The sequence below is a fragment of the Stegostoma tigrinum genome, chromosome 4, assembly GCF_030684315.1.
Source record: "Stegostoma tigrinum isolate sSteTig4 chromosome 4, sSteTig4.hap1, whole genome shotgun sequence".
Classification (NCBI taxonomy): domain Eukaryota; kingdom Metazoa; phylum Chordata; class Chondrichthyes; order Orectolobiformes; family Stegostomatidae; genus Stegostoma; species Stegostoma tigrinum.
In genome coordinates this window covers 3,715,209-3,735,300 of record NC_081357.1, presented here as the reverse complement: position 1 = coordinate 3,735,300, position 20,092 = coordinate 3,715,209, and the positions used below count along the sequence as shown (strand labels likewise).

The 20,092-nt window shown below is 44.0% G+C and overlaps 1 protein-coding gene across 2 annotated transcripts in view; it reads left to right on the top strand.

Moving 5' to 3' along the window:
- Window positions 1-20,092, top strand: part of enah (ENAH actin regulator) — a 350,400-nt gene that overhangs the window by 214,333 nt on the left and 115,975 nt on the right. For both annotated transcript variants that reach the window (XM_059645099.1, XM_059645100.1), the window contains exon 4: window positions 3,271-3,355. In XM_059645099.1, the coding sequence (XP_059501082.1) occupies window positions 3,271-3,355 (85 nt within the window). The remainder of the gene's footprint in view (window positions 1-3,270; window positions 3,356-20,092) is intronic.

Sequence of the window (20,092 nt, the reverse complement as noted above, 5' to 3'; positions counted from 1 at the left end):
TAAGCTTTGGCAGTTGTTTGAAGGTGAGAAGTGGGGGCATAGGAATGATCTTGTTGAGATGTTCATTGCCATCAATGACATGTTGAAGGCCCGGAAGAAGGTGTTGTAGTTTTACTGCTCTGGGGAAGTACTGGATGATGAAGGTTATTCTATCAGTCGTGTCCCAAGCCTGTCTTCTGAGGTGGTCATTGCGGTTTCTTGCTGTGGCACATTGAAACTGGAGATTGAGTTCTTGTGACGGTGTCTTTCAGCACCTTTAGGTGTCCGTTGTGTTTGTCCTCATTGGACCAGATCCTGTTTATGCGCAGGGGTTGTCTGCAGGGGATGGTTTCTTTATCATATGTAGGGAGGAAGCTGGAGAAGTACAAAGTTGTGAGGTTATCTGTGGGCTTATGATAGAGTGAAGTACTGAGGTGTTTGTCCTTGATGGAGATGCATGTGTTCAAGATTGAGACTGATTCTGAATAGCCCATGATAAGTATGATGGTGGGATGAAACTTGTTGATATCGCTGTGTAGTCATTTCAGTGTTTCCTTGCCATGAAGCCAGAGGAGAAAATGTCATCGATACATCTGTGTATCATGTTGGTTGGAGGTCCTGTATAGCAAAGAGGTGATGCTTGAACTCATACATGAAAATATTAGTGGATTGGGGTGCAACTTTGGTCCCCATGGCGGTTCCATGTTTCTGGATGAGGAACCGGTTGTCGAAGGTGAAGACATCGTGGGCGAGGATGAAGTGGATGAGTTGTAGGATGGTGTCTGGAAATTCGCCGTTGTTGGTGTTAAGTACTGAGGCTGTTGCAGTAATACCATCATCATGGGGATGCTGGTGTACAGTGCCAAAATGTACACAACAGATTTCTCCAGAAACTCAGCAACCCACGGACCAGTTCATAGAATCATAGAACCCCTAGGATGTGGAAACATGCCTTTCACCCTACAAGTGTGCACTGAACCTCAGAGCATCCCACCCAAACCTGTCCCCCTGTAGTCCACCTAAGCAACACATCCCTGAACACTACGGGCAATTTAGCATGGCCAGTTCACCTAACCAGCATATCTTTGGACTGTGGGAGGAAACTGGAGCACCCAGAGGAAATCCACGCAGACACGAGAAGAATGTTAAACTCCACACAGTCATCCAAGGGTGGAATCCAACCGGGTTGCTGGTGCTTTAAGGCAGCAGTGCTAACCACTGAGCCACCGTGTCATCTCAGTTGAGCCAGGAACGTCCCTTGTCACAAAAGTATTTTAGCGTCATTAGTAAAGATAAAATAACCATAGAACCAGAGGGCTGCTCTCTCATTTGAGAGGGTCAACTGGGGGGGAGTTTAACCTGATAATAACTAGGGCTTAGGCGAGGGGCAAGTTTGATAAGGTGTGACCTTCATGGTAATTTCAGCCAGTACAGGAATTCAACCCCAACTCTATGTGCCACTCTGCATTGCAAACCAGCCTTCAAGCCAACTGAGCTAATGACCGCCCCCCCCCACCCCCCCAATAGACTCATACAGTACAGAAGAGACCATTTGGCCCATTTGAGTCTGTACTGACCTATCTACATGAATCTAGCACTTGGCTCAATGTTATGACATTTCAAGTGCTCATCCACATAATTTTTAAAAGTTGTAAGTTTTCCCACCTCCTCTTTTCTCCCAGGTAATGCACTCCAGATTCTCACCATCCTCTGGGTGAAAAGATTTCTCCCCACAGCACCTCTAAACTTTATGCTCTTCACGTTAAATTTATGTCCCCTTATTATTGACCCATCATCTAAGGGGCACTGCTTTTGAACAGACCTCTTACATGTTATTTTTGATCCCCCTCCCTGCACCTTCTGTGTGTCTGTAATACTGTATTCTCAGTCTGTTTTGCTGCCCCGATGTACTTTGTATGGCGCGATCTGCCTTTCATTGAATACTCCCTGGTCTTGTTACTACTTCCAATTTTCAAGATTTAATTCTATCTGTCACTGACCTGCTCATCTGACCAACACACATATATTTTTCCTTAACTTAAGACCACTCCATTCTTTGTGTCATCGGCAAACTTATTTTCATTCCCCCACACACTCATCTATGTCATTTATAATTCACAGTCAATAAGAGCCACTAGTGCCAGTGGCATGCCACTCAGATAAGCAGCCTTCTACCACCACCCTCCTGTCTCCTACCACTAAGCCAATTTTGGTCCCATCTTGTCAAGTTCTCTTGGATCTTATGTCTTTTACCTTCTTTATCGGTTTTCCACTTGGAACTTCGTCAAATAAATGATTTAAGGAACAAACAAGACGAGTGGCGATTGATGTAGGTTAACATTTGTTCTTGGAGAATTTGGGCAAATTGGGATTCTCCTTTTTCCTCCCACACTATTCATTCAGTTCGCTGAGCACTTAGCCTCATACTGTATGAAAATGGCCTTTTTCACATTTGTTTTTATTCATTCACAGGATGTGGGCTTCACTGACCAGATCAGCATCCATTTCCCAGAGGGCAATTGAGAGTCAACCACTTGCTGTGGGTCTGGAGTCACATGTGGGCCAGATCATGTGAGGATGGCATATTGGACTTTAATGAACCAGATGGGACTTTCCTGTAGTTTCTTAATTCCAGACTTTTTTTTAATTGCATTCAAATGCCACCATCTGCCACAGCAGGATTCACACCTGGGTCCCCGGAGCATTAGCTGAGTTTCTGGATTAGTAGTTCAGTGATAATACCACTAAGCCAATTGCCTCTCCTTGATGATGTTGAATGAGGAGTTTTGCCAGGTTCATTGCTCATGGGAGCATCACTGCAGAGTCTAACCACATTCCTATCAAGTATCTTTCTGTAGGATCACTATAGCAAACAGCAGTGGAAACCTTGGCCGATTTCCTCGCTCTAATTTAGGGATGCTGAGATTGACATTTGGTAACATCTAATGGCTGAGTGCTCGGCCAATTTGTAAGTTGAATGCGCAGAATATGTGGCCATACTGTGATGTTACACAGCATTTGCTGTTCTTGGCAGGATTTGAAGGTACAGTCTTCGAATGAAATTTGTTTACGTATCTTTCTGTATGCTAACTGTAGCTGTAAAGGATACAAATTGGATCTACAACTCAATGTAAATTCTATAAAATAGTTGCTGTGGAGTTACATTCTGTTTGGGGAAACAGCCACTCTGTGACATTTCTGAGTAAATTAATTTGCATGTGTGCCCTTTGTACCGCTGATTTATATGTAATGTGGTATCCTTGAAAAATTATTTTCTGCTTCCTGTTTCAGGTCCAACGCTGTCACGACAGAATTCACAACTATTTCCACAAGTGCAGAATGGGCCATGCCAAGAAGAACTGGAAATTCAGAGGCGGTAAACACACTCTTGTTTTCTGTATGAGTGCCATGTACTGACATATGTCATGACTCACTAGCATTGCATGCTAGAATCAAGCTCTGCTATTCCTGGAGTTGTCACATAGCTAAAGTTTTCAATAACTATGCAGAATTCCCCAGTGTACCTATCTTTTAGATGTAGATTGACAGAAAACATGAACCAGGTTTCTGTATTTAACAAGAAGTACTATTTGTTACATTATAACCAATATGATCAGTAAGTTTCACATGGTCAGGAAGGAACGATCACACTCAGACTGAGACACAGCCCAAGTGAAATATAGTTCAGGGAATTTGGAGGCAGTGTGGGAGTTCATTGAAGAGGGGAAGTGGTGCTTTTTTCTTGCTTTTTTGGCTAATTGTAAGGTTTTTTCCTGCAAGTTTGTGTAATGTGTTCAGCCAGGTGGATCTCAGAATATGAGTTCCCTGATTGGGGCTGCTAATCTGGTCCAACCAGGAAGCCCTGGCTGAAAGATATAAACAGGAGTCAGAGATAATGCCACACCAATAGCTGACTCTGAAGAGGCAGTACTGAAGTCAAGGGATGTTCATGTGTAAATAAAGGGTGACGAGCTGACAAGATTCCGACCACTGTGGAATAATTCACCAATTATCTCTCGACTTGCATCTTGCACTTCTAGGTATTAGATACTGGCAATCTGTTTACTTCATAAGTATCTGGAAAACATTAGATCAAAAACTTTAGCAACTCTTTCAACCTAGCCCTAAGTTCTCCTACACTATCACTCTAATCACCATCCCATGCCAAGTTCTCCTCCTACTGGATTGCTGACTCGGCAAGTGCTTGTTTATAAAGTCATCTTTGTGTCACCCACAGGATTACTGCCCAACTTCATCCCATCCCCACCATATTGTCATCTATGTTAGTTATGAATATCACCAACAATATGGAATTCAGCACTGACTCCTTGGCAGGCAGCTGCATACCAGGCTCCAATCACATAAAAGTCTGCTGACACTACTCTCTGTCTCCTATCACTAAGCCAACTTTTGATTACCAAGTCATCTTGGGCGACTGTGTGGAGTTTGCACATTCTCCCCATGTTTGTGTCGGTTTCCACTGGGTGCTCCGGTTTCCTCCCACAGCCCAAAAAAGTGCAGGCTGCATGGTTTGGTCATGCTAAATTGCCTGTAGTGTTCAGGGAGATTAGATGAGTTACAGGGAAAAGGGGCATGGGCATGGGTCTGGGTGGGATGCTGTTCGGAGGGCCAGTGTGAACTTGTCGGACCTAAGGGCCTGTTTCTACACTGTAGGGATTCTATGATTCATTTTTCCGGCTGCTCACCATAACCCTTAATTCCTTTATTGTTCAAAAATTTATCTATCTTTGCTTTAAAAACTTCCAACAAGGTAGCCTCAACTGCTTCACTGGACAGGGAATTCCACAGATTTACAATCTTTTGGGTGAAGACGCTCCCCCTCGACTCAGTCCTAAATCTGCACCTCCTTATTTTGAGCCTATTCTCCCTAGCTCTAGTTTCACCCGCCAGTGGAAATACCCTCCCTATTTCTATATTATCTATTGCCTTCATAATTTTACATGTTTCTGTAATATCCCCCTATTCTTCTAAATTCCAATGAGTATAGTCCTAGTCTCCTTAATTTCTCATAAGCCAATCCTCTCAACTCCAGAATCAACCTAGTGAACCTCCTCTGCATCCTCTCCAGTGCCAGTACATTCTTTTTTAAATAAGGAGACCAAAACTGTACACATCACTCCAGGTGTGGCCTCACCAGCACCCTATACAGCCGCAGCATAACCGTCCTAATCTTAAACACCATGCCTCTACCAATGAAGGACAATATTCTTGTACTTCACAGTCCATCTCCTCTAATTCTGTACTTACATCTGTCCTGACTCTTGAGAAGGAGGATGTGTGGTACTCATTTAGCACTGATTTAAATAAGTGTTTGTATTTTTTTCCAAATAAATGTGACAACATGTGCAATCTCTCATTCTTTTCATCTCAGCCATCGCTGTGCAGGATCTCTCACTATCCACTTGCCTTGACTCACATTCAGCAGCTCCATCCAAAGTCCCTGGACATGTTTACTACTGACAAAGTAACATAGATTTCACAGAGCAGCACAGCACAGGATCAGGCCCTTCAGCTACCATTTCTGTGTCAACCATGATGCCATTCTAAACTAATCCCATCTGCCTGCATAATGTCTGTATCCCTTTATTCCCTTCTTGTTCATGTGTCTGTCTAAATGCTTCTTAAACGTATCCGCTTCTACCACCTCCCCTGGCAGCACATACCAGGCACTTACCACTCTCTGTGTAAAGATTGTACTTCACACATCTCCCTTATGCTTTTCCCCTTTTACGTTAAATATGTTTGTAGTAGTACGTGACATTTCCATGTTGGGGGATAAAGACTCTTAACTATCCATGCCTCTAATAGTAATATATACTTCTATCAAGTAGCCTGTCATACTCCAATGCTCTAGCAAAAACAATCCAAGTTTGTCCACCCTCTCTTTACAGCTAATGCACTCCAATCCAGGCAACAGTCTGGTAAACCTTTTTTAGACCCTCTCCAAAGCTTCATTATCGATCCTATGGTGTGAGGACAAGAACTGCTCACAATACTCTAAATGTGGTACAATTTAAGTTTTATACAGCTTCAGAGTGACTTGCCAACTTTTATAATCAGTACCCTGCCTGATGAAGGCAGGCACGCTGTATGCCTTCTGTACCACCTAATCCACTTACTTTGCCACTTTCAGGGTGCTATATGAACTTGAACCCCAAGATCCCTGAATATGTTAATGTTGCTAAGGGTCCTGCCATTCACTGTGTACTTTCCTCTTGCATTTGATCTCCCAAAATGCATCACCTCACCCTTGTCCAGATTAAATTGCATCTGTCATTTCTCCGCCCAACTTTCTGACTGATCTATATCCTGCCATATCCTTTAATAATCCTCTTCCCTGTCGGCAACTTTACCAATTTTTGCATGATTTGCAAACTTACCAATCAAACCACCAGCATTTTGATCCAACAACAGAGGTACTAGCACAGATCCTTGCAGAACATCACTGACACCTCTAATCAGAAAACACACCTCCATAATGAATTTTGATAAGATTTGTAGCTCAGGTTGAGGTTCTGCATGTGAGTTTGCTCGCTGAGCTGGAACGTTAGTTTTCAGACATTTCGTCACCAATCTAGGTAACATCATCAGTGAGCCTCCAATGAAGCACTGGTGTTATGTCCCGCTTTCTATTTATCTGTTGAGGTTTCCTTGGGTTGGTGATGCCATTTCCTGCATTGGTGATGTCATTTCCTGTTCTTTTTCTCAGAGGATGGTAGATTGGCTCCAAATCAATGTGTTTGTTGATGGAGTTCCGGTTGGAATGCCATGCTTCTAGGAATTCTCGTGTGCGTCGCTGTTTGGCTTGTCCTAGGATGGATGTGTTGTCCCAATCAAAGTGGTGTCCTTCCTCATCTGTGTGTAAGGATACGAGTGATAGTGGGTCATGTCGTTTTGTGGCTAGTTGATGTTCGTGTATCCTGGTGGCTAGCTTTCTGCCAGTTTGTCCAATGTAGTGTTTGTCACAGTTCTTGCAAGGTATTTTGTAGATGATGTTCGTTTTGCTTGTTGTCTGTTTCGGGTCTTTTAAGCTCATTAGCTGCTGTTTTAGTGTGTTGGTGGGTTTGTGGGCTACCCTGATGCCAAGTGGTCCAAGTAGTCTGGCAGTCATTTTGGAAATGTTTTTGATGTAGGGGAGAGTGGTTATGGTTTCTGAGCCCGTTTTGTCTGTTTGTTTGGGTTTGTTGCTGAGAAATTGGCGGACTGTGTTCATTGGGTACCCGTTCTTTTTGAATAGGCTGTATAGGTGATTTTCCTCTGCTGTTCATAGTTCCTCTGTGCTGCAGTGTGCACAGGAGGAAAACAACAACAAACTGCCATTCCTAGATGTCACAGTAGAGCGAACAGTCAATGGGGAACTTCAAACCAGCGTCTACAGGAAAACAACACATACGGACCAAATACTGAACTACAGGAGCAACCATCCCGACCCCCCACAAACGAAGCTGCATTAGAACATTATTCGAACAAGCCACCACATACTGCAGCACAGAGGAACTACGAACAGCAGAAGAAAATCATCTATACAGCCTATTCAAAAAGAACGGGTACCCTATGAACACAGTCCGCCGATTTCTCAGCAACAAACCAAAAAAAACAGACCAAACGGGCCCCAGAAACCATAACCACTTTCCCCTACATCAAAGACATTTCCGAAATGACTGCCAGACTACTTGGACCACTTGGCATCAGGGTAGCCCACAAACCCACCAATAAAACAGCAACTAATGAACTTAAAAGACCCTATACAGACAACAAGCAAAACGAACGTCATCTACAAAATACCTTGCAAGAACTGTGACAAACACTACATTGGACAAACTGGCAGAAAGCTAGCCACCAGGATACATGAACATCAACTAGCCACAAAACGACATGACCCACTATCACTAGTATCCTTACATACAGATGAGGAAGGACACCACTTTGATTGGGACAACACATCCATCCTAGGACAAGCCAAACAGAGACACGCACGAGAATTCCTAGAAGCATGGCATTCCAACCGGAACTCCATCAACAAACACATTGATTTGGAGCCAATCTACCATCCTCTGAGAAAAAGAACAGGAAATGACATCACCAACCCAAGGAAACCTCAACATATAAATAGAAAGCGGAACATAACACCAGCGCTTCATTGGAGGCTCACTGATGATGTTACCTAGATTGGTGACGAAATGTCTGAAAACTAACGTTCCAGCTCAGCGAGCAAACTCACATCCAGAACCTCCATAATGTCCTCTGTTGTCTATGGCCAAACCTATTTTGTATCCAATTTGTCATCTCACCATCGATCCTATGTTACTTAATTTTCTGGGCCAGCTACCATGAGGGACCTTGTCAAATGCTTTAGTAAAATCCATGTAAATAACATCCACTGCCCTACTCATCAATTATCTTCATCGCTTCCTCAAAAACTCAATCATGTTTGTGAGACAAGGCTTTCCTCTTGTAAAGCCTTGCTGACTCCCTGTGATATACTTTCTTTTCTAAATTTGAGAAAAATCTGTCTCTAAGATCTTTTCCGATAATTTCCTTACCACTGATGTAAGGCTCACTGTCCTATAATTTCTAGTATTGTCCCTCTTGTCCTCCTTAAACAAATAAATAATACTGGCTGTTCTTCAGCCACCTGGGACATCACCTGTGGCTAAAGAGGATACAAAAGCCTTTGTCAGAGTCCCTGCTACTGAGATGGCAACAGTGGTTCTTTTTCAATTCACAATTCTCTGTCCTTCCAGTTTTCAGCCCCCAGTTCTTTCCAGTTTTATAACACAGAAGCACTTGCTCTGTCCTTTTCTCAAAAACCCACTTCAACATAGGAATCTGTTCAAAAAACTGCCAAGTAGAAAACTGTTTCATTCAGAGACAGTCTTGTTCCTTTCCTACCACCCAGAATCACTGTAAAACAGAAAGACAGACTGAAACCCTACATTGCAGTAATTAGCTTTCCACTTAGTCTTTGCATCTTGTCTGTTCATCCCCATGGTAATCCCAGTTCACATGGGTAATTCTTGGAACTGAATGATATCTTATCTGGAAACTGATTTAACCCTCTTTGCTGCCGGATCTGCTGAATTTCTTGAGAATATTTCATAAAATGAAAATTCAGCATATTTCCACACATGGATCATCAAAACTCTTGTAATGACACTAAAGTTTAATTCAGGAATGCTTCAAATGGTACTCTATTTTTATAACTGATGTGATTCACTTTATTGACAGACTTGGCAGCTGATTCAGTTAGTGATCCTTTGGGTTATTATGAGTGAGTGAGCTGTGAAATAGCTATTTGTTAGGAAGAAACTCTGTTAAGGCATTTGCATCATTGTATTCATGTTGAGCTGTGAGCTATTAATTCTGTCTTTGTCATAAGCTGGCTATTCATGTTGGGAAACATATAAAGGACTCTCAGTCGATTTTAATTGTTCGTGTGTAAGTTTGCAACCATGAAGGTGTTGAGCAAAAATGTGCATCAGAGGAATATGGGACCAGACATTAGACTGTTTTTACAGTGAGTACAATAAAGCCAAAAATTGGCAACTTACACATATTTTCAACCAGTGTGTTCAACAGAAAAACTATAGGGTGCATTCAATAATGAGGGGTAGTCTTATGGTATTGCCTAAGTTATTCTCTTTCAAATGGAATTCTGAATCTGCAGTTTATCTATTACTGTGTTTCCCCTGCTGAATTAGCTAAAAAAGTTGTATGTGGTATAGTAGCAAGACTTACATACAAAATTAAGGAAAACCAGGCATAGTTTTTGCTCTCAATTACCACTTTCACCCTTGAAAGATACATGGAAGTTTAATCAAGTGAATTTAGGGTTTGGAGACGAAGAGACTAAAGGATTTTCTCAGAAAGTAGTGTTGTGGTGGAAGATTAGCCATGGGCTTGGTGAATGTGGAACGTGTTCAGGTGGCTTTCTGGCATACTATTGCTCCTCTTAGTTTCTTTTCATCAGATACAAGTATGATAGCCTCCATTTTCCAACGATTGCTGCTCTTACATAATGTGATGAAAAGTGTATGATTTACATATAAATATAACTTTTCTTTTAGAGTTTATATTTAAAGCTGGTGGCAAATGGGTGTCAGTCTATTTTTGTGAAGGGGATTAAAAATTGACTAGGTCGATTTCCTGGAGCCGAGGTCTTAAACTGGTGTCACCTGAAGTGTCAATAGATGTTTGGTTGTATTGGTTTTCTGGTAAGAGAGGGAAAATGAAGACATGAGCTTGCTTTTGTTGTTACAATGATCAAGGGTTGATTTTAGTTTATAAAATATTGGAAATATTTTAGACAGCTTGAAGGAGACCTAATTGAAGTTAGGTGCATCTGTTGTCTTTCCTAGGTAAAGGAGATCGTTTAAAGCAATTAAGCAAATAAGTTACCTCAGTAAAAGAGTACAGTTTGTAAAACTTTCAGACCAGGAATATTTGCTTGGAACTCTGCTGATTGTTAAAAGACTGTGAAATCCTAAGATCTCAGTTGTGAGTATCAAGAAAAAATGGCTTCAGAACTCACAAGAATGGAAGTGAAAATAAACGGTTAAGTCAAACTTACAAGTGATAGAGAAGGCAAATTTATCTAGCTTTTTGGTAACTAAAATGACGGTGTGGGAGTAGATGGGATTTGCCATACATCCTGAAATCTGATATTTGGGTAGCTTACTTTGGTTTATTTTATTTTTGTTTCATTTTTGGAATAAACTTCTGTTTTATTATTAAAATTAAATCTTCTGTGCTTTATCTTAGAAAGATTGCCACAGTAAATTTATAAAAAGACAAGATATGATCTGTTAATATCAAAGATCCATTCTGGGTTCTAAATTGTCCAATAGCAATAATGGTTAGAATCATAACAATGAATATGTGTGTTTATGATACTTTAATAACTTTTGAGGAGAAGATGATAAAATTTGAGAAATAATATGGGAATTATTGCCATCATTGATTTATTCAGATTCCAGTCTTGCTAAATGTTTCAACTGCGATGTTTAATTTTCTGAGGTTGCACATATTCAAGCACATCTGTGCACTGTGGCTCGATGACACTGATTGGGATGACTGGTTTTGGCTTGAAGGTGGTGGAGATTGAACAGTTTCCCACTGGTTCGGTGTGTCAGCTGTACTGCAGTGGGGAGCTTCGTGATGAGGTGAAGGATTGCAGCGGGGTAGATCGGAAACAGTGTTGGAATAAAGACACCGCCATTTGACACCAGTCCGAACAGGAAATGGGTCAGTGGTGGAGCCATTTATCATTACCATGACTTCCATGTCAATGTGAAACAGGCAAAGGGTGGTGACAGATTTCGTGGTGCAGCCAAAACTGAGAAGGACACTCTGTAATGCTTCCCGCTTGACAGTGTCAAAGGCCTTTGTAAGGTTAAAGAAGGCCATGTATAGGGGTAGGTTCTTTTCTCTGCTTTTCTCCTGCATGGGTAGTGAAAATCATGCCCATTGTGTCCCTCGGTGGCTGACAGCCATACTGCAGTTCTGGGAAGAGTTCCTCAGCCAAAGAGAGGAGATGGTTGAGGAGGACTTTGGCGATGACTTTTCCAATGGTTGACAGCAGGGAGATTGCCCTTTAGTTACCATAGTTAGACTTGTTCACTTTTTTGAAAATCCTTATGACTACGGCATCTTGGAGCTCTCCCAGGATGCTGTTCTCCTTCCAGATAAGGCAGACAAGGGCATGTACCTGCAGCAGGAGCTCTTTGCCTCTGAACTTCAGTGCCTCAGCAGGGATAGTGTTTGCTCCTGCAGCCTTGTTCTTGAACTGCCAGACAGCCTTCTCTGTATCATGCTGAGCTGGGGTGTTGCTAAGCTTGTGGCATTTAGTGTGCTGTGGGATGTGGTTAAAGAAGCTTGGATTGACAACAGAATCCTGGTTAAGGAGGTCTCTGAAGTACTGCCCACAACAATGTTTGATGACTTCTTTGTTTTTGATGAGAATCACTCATCCTTGCCAGCAGTAAGGTAGGGCCTTGGGAGCTTGATCCGTAGGTGGTCTTGATAGCACAGAAGAAACCCTGCACACTATGTTTGCTGGGCCTCCGTACTTTCTCTACCCACCATCTATTCTTTGAGTTGTGGGTTCATTGTTGGACCCTGGCCTTCAGTCACCTATGGGTCTGCCTTTTCTGAGTGCGGTTGCTGGTTTACACTCAGAAATGCAGTGCACGTCTGACTCATCTGTTGTTAGATCTCCTGATCTTTCTTGTAAAATCAGACTTGGAGTTTCCTGATTAAGTGATTGACCTAAGTTTTTGCAGGCACTGATGAGGGTGGACTGGAGGCTGTTGGAATCCTGCAACTTGGTCGCTAGGTTTGTGGAGAGGAACTTGTTGTTTGAGGATATCTTTTCCATGTTGTTGAATGCCTCAATGTTAAACTTGTTGTGGCACAGCTTCTGTTGTATCCGCTGTGGCAGGGCTGTGTTTCTTGTTGATCCTGGCTGAGATGAGGCAATAGTCTGTCCAGCAGTGGTTGACTCCTGCAATAGGACAGGTGATTGTAATGGACCACCAGCAAGAGTGGTTTGGCAGTAGTACTACTGATCGAGCTGGTCAGGTCCTACAGGACATAGTTACTAGACTAGGTCTGCAGCAGGTGGTGAGGGAACCAACAAGAGGCAAAAACGTACTTGACCTCACCCTTACTAATCTGCCAGCTGCAATTGCATCTGTCCATGACAGTTTTGGTAAGAGTTACCATCGCACAGTCCTTGTGGAGACAAAGTCCTGCCTTCACATTGAGAACAACCTCTATCGTGTTGTGTGGCACTATCACTGTGCTAAATGGGACAGACTTCGCACAGATTTAGCAACTCAAGACTGGGCAAACATGAGGCGCTGTGGGCCATCAACAACAGCAGAATTGTACTCCAGCACAGTCTGTAATCCGGCATATCCCCCACTCAACTATCACCATCAAGCTAGCAGATCAACCCTGGTTCAATGGAGAGTGCAGGAGGGCATGCCAGGAACAGCACCAGAACAGCACCAGGCATACCTGAAGATGAGGTATCAACCTGGTGAAGCCACCAAACAGGACTACTTGTACACCAAACAGCAAAAGCAGCAAGTGATAGACAGAGCTTGGCAATCTCACAATCAACAACTCGGATCTAAGCTCTGCAGTCCTGCCACATTCAATCGTGAATGATGGTGGACAATTAAACAACTCACTGGAGGAGGAGGCTCCACAAATATCTCCATCCTCAATGATGGAAGGGCCCAGCACATCAGTGTAAAAGATAAGGGTGAAGTATTCGCAGCACTTTTCAGCCAGAAGTGCTGAGTGGACGATCCATTTCGGCCTCCTCCAGTGGCCCCAAGCATTATAGATACCAGTTTTCAGCCAATTCAGTTCACTCCACGTGATATCAAGAAACAGTTGGAGATACTAGATACTACAAAGACTTTGGCCCCTGACAACATTCCAGCAATAGTACTGAAGCCTTGTGCTTCAGAACGTGCCGCTCCCCCAGTCAAGCGGTTCCAGTACAGTTACAACACTGGTATCTACCTGACAATGTGGAAAATTGCACGAGTATGTCCTGTTCACAAAAAGCAGGACAAATCTGACCTGGCCAATCACTGCCCCATCAGTCTATTCTCAACCATCAATAAAAGTAATGGAAGGTGTCATCAACAGAGCTTCAAGCCGCACCTGCTCAGAAATAACCTGCTCGGTGATGCCCAGTTTGGGTTCTGCTGGGGCCAATCAGCTCCTGATCTCATTACAGCCTTGGTTCAAACATAGACAAAAGAGCTGAATTCTAGAGGTGAGGTGAGCGTGACAGGCCTTGATCTCAAGACTGCATTCGACTGAGGGTGGCATCAAGGAACCCTGGCAAAACTGGAATCAATGGGTATCAGGGCAAATGCTCAGGTCGTTGGAGTCATACCTGACATATAGGAAGATGGTCGTGGTTGTGGGAGGTCAATCATCCCAGCTCTAGGACATCTCTGCAGGAATTCCTTAGGATAGTGTCCACAGCCCAACCATCTTCAGCTGCTTCATCAATGACCTTCCCCCCACCATAAGGTCAGAATTGGGAATGTTTGCCTGTCCCCGTGTCTGCGTGGGTTTCCTCCAGGTGCTCTGGTTTCCTCCCACAGTCCAAAGATGTGCAGGCTAGGTGAATTAGCTGTGCTAAATTGCCCATTGTGTTCAAGAGTGTGTGGATTCGAGGGGGATGGGTCTGGTGGGGCTGCTGCAAGTGTCGGTGTGGACTTGTTGGGCTGAAGGGCCTGTTTCCACACTGTAGGGATTCTATGATAATTGCACAATGTTCAGCACCATTCATGACTCCTCAGATACTAAAACAGTCTATGTTCACATGCAACAAGATCTGGACAATATCCAGGCTTGGGCTGATGAGTGACAAGTGACATTCATGCCGCACAAATGCCAGGTTATGACCATCACCAATAAGAGACAGCCTAATCACTGTCCCTTGACATTCAATGGTGTTATTATCACTGAATCCCCCACTATCAACATCCTGGGGATTACCATTGACCAGAAACTCAGCTGGACTCACCACATTAACACAGTGGCTACAAGAACGGGCCAGAAGCTGGGAATACTACAGCAATGAACTCATTTTCTGACTCCTGAAAGCCTGCCCACCATCTACAAGACACAAGTCAGGAGTGATGGAAAACTTGCCACTTGCTTGGACAAGTGCAACCCCAACAACACTCAAAAAGCATGACACCATCCAGGGCAAAGCAGCCCGCTTGATTGGCAGTATATCTACAAGTTAATAAAATGTGAAGCTGGATGAACACAGCAGGCCCAGCAGCATCTCAGGAGCACAAAAGCTGACGTTTTGGGCCTAGACCCTTCATCAGAGAGGGGGATGGGGTGAGGGTTCTGGAATAAATATGGAGAGAGTGGGAGGCGGACCGAAGATGGAAAGAAGATAGGTGGAGAGGAGAGTATAGGTGGGGAGGTAGGGAGGGGATAGGTCAGTCCAGGGAAGATGGACAGGTCAAGGAGGTGGGATGGGGTTAGTAGGTAGGAGATGGAGGTGCGGCTTGGGGTGGGAGGAAGGGATGGGTGAGAGGAAGAGCAGGTTAGGGAGGCAGAGACAAGTTGGACTGGTTTTGGGATGCAGTGGGTGGAGGGGAAGAGCTGGGCTGGTTGTGTGGTGCAGTGGTGGGAGGGGACGAACTGGACTGGTTTTGGGATGCGGTGGGTGAAGGGGAGATTTTGAAGCCGGTGAAGTCCACATTGATACCATTGGGCTGCAGGGTTCCCAAGCGGAATATGAGTTGCTGTTACTGCAACCTTCGGGTGGCATCATTGTGGCACTGCAGGAGGCCCATGATGGACATGTCATCTAAAGAATGGAAGGGGGAGTGAAAACGGTTTGCGACTGGGAGGTGCAGTTGTTTATTGAGAACCGAGCGGAGGTGTTCTGCAAAGCAGTCCCCAAGCCTCCGCTTGGTTTCCCCAATGTAGAGGAAGCCACACCGGGTACAATGGATACAGTATACCACATTGGCAGATGTGCAGGTGAACATCTGCTTAATATGGAAAGTCATCTTGGGGCCTGGGATGGGGGTGAGGAAGGAAGTGTGGGGGCAAGTGTAGCTGCTCTTCCTCTCACCCATCCCTTCCTCCCACCCCAAGCCGTACCTCCATCTCTTACCTACTAACCTCATCCCACCTCCTTGACCTGTCTGTCTTCCCTGGACTGACCTATCCCTTCCCTACCTCCCCACCTATACTCTCCTCTCCACCTATCTTTTCTCTCCATCTTCGGTCCGCCTCCCCCTCTCCCCCTCTCTCCCTATTTATTCCAGAACCCTCACCCCATCCCCCTCTCTGATGAAGGGTCTAGGCCCGAAACGTCAGCTTTTGTGCTCCTGAGATGCTGCTGGGCCTGCTGTGTTCATCCAGCTTCACATTTTATTATCTTGGATTCTCCAGCATCTGCAGTTCCCATTATCACTAGTACATCTACAAGTATTCACTCCCTCCACCACTGGCGCTCAATAGCAGCAGTGTGTACTATCTACAAGGTGCACTGCAGAAATTCACCAAAGATCCTCAGACAGCACCTTCCAAACCCACGACCACTTCCATCTGGAAGAACAAGGGCGGCAGATATAGAGGAACACCATCACCTCCAAGTTCCTCTCCAAGTCACTCACCATGCTGACTTGAAAAATATATCCCACAACGAAGTTGCTGGAAAAGCTCAGTATGTCTGGCAGCATCTGTGGAGCAGAAAACAGAGTTAATGTTTTGTCTCCGGTGACCCCAAGGATCACCGGACTCGAAACATTAACTCTGTTTTCTCCTCCACAGATGCTGCCATATCTGCTGAGCTTTTCCAGCAGCTTCGTTTTGGTTCCTGATTTATAGCATCCGCAGTTCTTTTGGTTCTTATTGAAAAATATATCGCCGCCCCTGCACTTTTGCTGAGACAAAAACCTGGAATACCCTCCCTAATAGCATTGTGGGTCAACCCACAGCATGAAGACTGCAGTGGTTCAAAAAGGCAGCTCAACTCCACCTTCTGAAAGGCAGGTAGGGATGGGCGAGAAATGCTGGCCAGCCAGTGATGCCCACATCCCATAAATGAATAAAGAAAAAAAGATTTCCTCTCCCTCGCATTGGTATTGATGTGGTCAAGGAGGTGTCAATATTTGGAGCGCAGGTGCTATCACGTTGTTTTGTATTTGTCCCTTTGGCAGAATGGTGTGTTGGCGATTTGATTGTGTTCGTGGTATTTGATCAGTTTACCTTCCCTACTCCTTTTTTCCCAATTAAATCATTCCAGAGGTCTGCACTTTTGTTGACTCTGGCATTAAAATCGCCAAGGATATAAGTTTGTCCGCTGTAGGGATCTGTGAGAGACGTTGGTCAAGGCTAGTTTACTGCTACAACATCTACCATCCTGCCCTCATCAATTATCTTTGTTACTTTCTCAAGAAACCCAATCAAGTTTGTGAGACGCGACCTTCCCTACACAAAGCCATACTGCCTGTTGCTAATAAGACTGTATTTTTCTAAATCTTATCCTGAAGAATCTTCTCCAGTAATTTTCCTACCACTGATGTAAAGCTCATCAGCCTGTAATTTCCCTGATTTCCCCTGTTGCCTTTCTTAATTTGCAGATGACGCTAAGCTGGATGGCAGTGTGTGCTGTGAGAAGGATGCTAAGACGCTGCAGGGTGACTTGATTTGATTTTGATTTTAATTTAAATGTCACGTGTACCGAAATAAAGTGAAAAGCTTTGTTTATGGACAGTACAGGCAGATCACAGCAAGCCAAAGATGTACAGATCAAAAAGACTTAGAAGCATTCAGGCTGCATTGCAGGTTACATTATTTGAGGCTAGAGTCCATTCAATAGTCTGATATTGGCTGGAGAGAAGTTGTTCCTGCATGTGCTTGCGCGTGTGTGCAGGCTTCTGTATCTTCTGCCTGACGGAAGTGATTGTTGGAGGTCATTACCAGGGTGTGAATGATCTTTGATGATGTTGGCCACCTTTTCAAATCAGCGAGCCGTGTAAAGGAGTCCTTGGATGAAGGGTACCTTCTGTAGTTTCTTACGGTCCCAGGCAGAGCAGTTGCCCTACCAGGCCGTTATGCACCTGGACAAAATGCTTTTAAGGTCCAGCTGTAGAAGTTGGTGAGGGACCTTATGGACATGCCAAGTTTCCTGAGCCGCTTGAGGAAGAAGCGGTGTTGTTGTGCCTCTTGACTATTGCATCTACAGGTCGTCAGCTATCGTCACTCTAGGGAGCTTGATGCTGTTCACTCTGTCAGCCTCAGTTCTGTTGTTGTAGGTGGGGGCGTGTTCTCCTCCTTTCTTTCTGAAGCCAATGATCAGTTCTTTAGTTTTGCTGACGTTGAGATACAGACAGTTTTCACTGCACTGCGTCACCAAGCCCTCCATCTCACTTCTGTATTTTGACTTTTCGTTGTTAGATATCCATCCCACTATGGTGGTGTCGTCAGCGAACTTGTTAATGGTGTTTTTTCGGAATTTGGCAATACAGTCATAGGTTACATGGAGTACAGTAGGGATCTGAGGACGCGTCCTTGGGGTGCTCCAGTATTGAGTGTTATTGTGGACGAGATACAGTTACCTATCCTCATTTATTGCGGCCTATTAGTTAGAAAGCTGAGGATCCAATTCCAGAGAGCAGAGCTGAGACCAAGGTGTCTCAGTTTTGAGATCAGTCTGGAGGGGATAATGATGTTGAAGGCGGAGCTGTAGTCAATGAGCAGGAGTGTCTTTGTTGTCCACATGTGCCAGGAATAAGTGCAGGGCTAGGAATCTGACTTAGACTGGTTGAGTGGGTAAATACTGGCAAATGCAATATAATGTGGATATGCTTAGTCTATGACCCCTTGTCTGGACTTCTCCAACCTTGGGAACATTTTTCCCATATTCAGCCTGTCCAGTCCCATCAGGATTTTATGTTTCTGTGAGATTCCCCCAACTCTCATTCTTCTAAATTCCAACGAATACAAGATCAGTCAATCCAGTCTTTCCTCAAATGTCTGTCCTGCCATCCTGGGAATTAGTCTGGTGAACCATCAGTGGACTTCTCAATAATAAAAATGTCCTTCCTCAGACTAGGAGACCAAAACTGCACACAATTCTCGAGTTGTGGCCTCCCCAAGACCCTGTATAACTGCGGCAAGATATCCTTACTCTGATTCTCAAATCCTGTCATTATGAAGGCAAACATGCCATTAGCTTTCCTCACTGCTTGCTTCACCTGTATGCCCAGCTTCAGCACCTGTTCCATCATGACACCCAGGCCTCATTGTACTTCACATTCTCCTCAACTGCCACCATTCAGATAATAATCTGCTTTCCTGTTTTTGTGACCAAAGTGATCATAGGCGGTTAGCTCAACGTTCATTATTGGGAAAATGTCAGAGTCTATTATAAATGATATTTTAGCAGAGCATTTGGAAATGCAAAGTATGGCCAAGCAGAGTCAGCATGGCTTCATAAAAGAAAAATGATGCCTGACAGATTTACTAGAATTCTTTGAGGAGGTTAGAAGCAGGATAGATAAAGGGGAAGCAGTGGTATATAATACGTTTGGATTTTCAGAAGACATTTGATAAGATGCCACATATAAAGCTATTTAATAAGAGGTCCTGATGCTGGAGATAGTATACTAGCAGCATGGATAAAAGATTAGCTAACTAATACAAGACAGAACCACAGGGGAGATGCCAGGAAACTAGAGAACATCTAACGTCATCCCACTTTTCAAGAAGGGTGGTAGACTTAAGCCAAGGAATTACAGACCAGTGAGTCTCAGATCAGTGGGAAGGAAACTATTGGAGAAAATTCTGAAGGAAAGAATTAATCTCCACTTGGAGAGGCAAGGTTTGATCAGGAATAGTCAGCATGTTTTGCACAGAGAGGTCATGCCTAACAAGTTTGATTGAATTTTTAGATAAGGTGACCAGGTGTGTAGATGAGGACAGCGTATCTTGATGTAGTTTATATGGATTTTAGCAAAGCTTTAGACAAGGTCCCACATGGGATACTCATAAAGGTGATAGGAGCATATTGAATTCAGGATAACTTGGCAAGTTAGATCCAAAATTGGCATGTTGGTTGGAGACACCTTGGCAGTGTTGGACAAGTTTGTTTGTGTGAATGGAGGCTGTGGGGTGACCACTGGTGTACTGGAGGGATCAGTGCTGGGTCCCTTATTGTACATGATATATATGATATAGAAGAAAATATTGATAAGTAAGTTAGTGGATGGCATAAAGGTTGACTGGCTGGTTGACAGTGAGGTGCAAGGTCTTTGATTACTGGAGGATAAAGACAGACTGGTCAGGTGGACAGATCAGTGGCAGATGGTTTTAAATTTGATGTGGTGCACTTCAGAAGAAGTAACAAGAGAATGGAGCAGAATCATGGAACCTGTACTGTATGGAAGTAGGCCACTGAGTCCACACCAACCCTCTGAACAGCATCCCACCCAGGCCCCCCAACACCCTTCCCCGTAACCCTGAATTTCCCATGGCTAATCCACTTAGCGTGCACATCCCTGGACACCATGATACTCATGTCTCA